The 1,843-nt window shown below is 47.7% G+C and overlaps 1 protein-coding gene across 1 annotated transcript; it reads left to right on the top strand.

Annotated features, from left to right (window-relative positions):
- The first annotated feature begins 224 nt into the window (after window positions 1–224).
- LOC135638122 (uncharacterized protein At1g66480-like) lies at window positions 225–1,076 on the top strand. The gene is made up of 2 exons (XM_065151086.1): window positions 225–809; window positions 899–1,076. The coding sequence occupies exons 1-2, from the start codon at window positions 261–263 to the stop codon at window positions 941–943; spliced, it is 594 nt and encodes a 197-aa protein (XP_065007158.1). The 5' UTR covers window positions 225–260; the 3' UTR covers window positions 944–1,076.
- Window positions 1,077–1,843: the final 767 nt, after the last annotated feature.

Here is a 1,843-nt window from a genome sequence, read left to right on the forward strand (position 1 = left end):
CCCTGCTTTGACCGTCGTGCGTTCGATCCAATCATGCATGGAGTTGCACCGAAGACGTCGTCTCACGTACATGCCAACTGCGATCTCGTGGTCTTCACTGCAGCAGTAAAACACCGCCATAGAGCTTCCCAGCAATTTCGCTTCATTTCAATTCCTTGACCAAACAACTTCTCCTATATATTGCTTCTCATCTCCATGAAGAAGAAGAAGAAGAAGAAGAAGAAGTTGTAGTAGTAGCAGCAGCTCCAAGAAGAAGAGAGATGGGGAATGGCTTGAGCGGGAAGAAGCGAACCATAACGGTGATGAAGATAGACGGCACCACCTTGAAGCTGAAGGCTCCGGTCCAGGCCGAGGATCTGCTCCGAGACTACCGGGGCTACGACCTCCTCGAGTCCGAGGCGGTGAAGCAGCTCGGGGTTGGAGCCCGGCCGCTTGCTCCCGACGCCCCGTTGCACCCCGGGAAGCTGTACTTTCTAGTGCAGCTCCCCCGGGCGCCGGAGCAGCGAGCCCCGCGGAGGGCCTGGTCCGGGGGGCTGCCCGTGAGCGCCAGAGAGCGGCTGGAGAACCTCGCGTTTACCCGCCGGACCATGTCGGACGTCTCGGTCGCCGGTAGGCCGTCGCGGGTCGAGGCGGAGGAGGGTAGCGATGGCACGGTCCGCCTCAGGTTGAGGATTCCGAAGGCCGAGATGGAGAAGCTGTTGCAGGAAAGCAAGAACGACACTGAGGCGGCGGAGAAGATTATGGTGCTGTGTGTGGCGAAGAATGGTGGTGCGCCGAAGCTGCCGGCGATGGAAACTGGCCAGAAGGAGGTAATAATCTCATTGAATTTGCCGAAAGAAGTGCATAGATGGATCATAGTTACTTAGCCTGTCTTCTTTCTCATTGGCTATTCTTGTAGAAGCGAGCAAGGTTTGCTGCCATGCCAGCTGAGATTATTGCCTAACGAAGAAGCAAGTGAAGGGGAAGCAGATCACCAGGTCATGAAACATTGTGGAGACCGAAGCTTGTGGGTGGAACCTGAGAAGCTGCTGATGGTTTCCAATTCCTACCAATTTTATAGCTTTTATTTTTATTCTTCTGGTTATTTGATTCTTTATTAGTGCCCAAATAAATGTAATCTCTATTTCTATCAACAACAAGACTTGCCTTTTCTCTCCACCGTGCTCTACTGTCATGGCACTTCTCTTCTCAGTACGTATGAATGTAACTCCCCACAGCTGAGAGAGAGAGAGAGAGAGAGAGAGAGAGAGCCATATTCCAACTCAATAAGAACTCAATCTAATAATACGTAATATGAATAATATCATACATATTTCATCATCTAAATTGTTATGCGTAGAACTAACGTGCATGAGATTTCTCTCTTGCTAAATGATTTCATAATAAGCCCTCTCATTCAATCTGGTTGATAGTTTTTGCAGCACTTCCCTCTCCCACCATTTTGTCTACGCAACTTTTCTTTTGAGCTCTCTCTCTCTCTCTCTCTCAATTTCTACCTTGAATATGATCACATAAATAGCTTGATGTTCATGAACAACTAGAATTTGGCTTAAGTTTCATCTCCCTCTTATCTATCGAACCGATAATTTTCGTGACAACTCCCTCTCCTACCATTATTTTCTCTGCACCTATACCCTTGAGCTTTATCTTCATCCCTTGCTCTCTATTCTGTACAGAATCTTTGTTTTGAGCTTATAGATCAGAGATGGCATACAGATCAATAAAGAGCAGCATCGACAGCTTCTCCACACTAGCGAAAAATAGACTTGGTTTCATTGTGATCAGTGATATGGTAAGCTGTTTTCCTTGGTGGCAACAGATAGAAGTAAATCCATAACAAATG

Source organism: Musa acuminata, chromosome BXJ3-5 (genome assembly GCF_036884655.1).
Source record: "Musa acuminata AAA Group cultivar baxijiao chromosome BXJ3-5, Cavendish_Baxijiao_AAA, whole genome shotgun sequence".
Classification (NCBI taxonomy): domain Eukaryota; kingdom Viridiplantae; phylum Streptophyta; class Magnoliopsida; order Zingiberales; family Musaceae; genus Musa; species Musa acuminata.

What these genes read in the sequence shown, in the direction of transcription:
- LOC135638122 (XM_065151086.1), top strand. Translation starts at nt 261, where the DNA reads ATGGGGAATGGCTTGAGCGGGAAGAAGCGAACCATAACGGTGATGAAG. An exon ending in TGGAAACTGGCCAGAAGGAG is followed by an intron (nt 810 to 898) that starts GTAATAATCTCA and finishes CTATTCTTGTAG; the next exon opens with AAGCGAGCAAGGTTTGCTGC.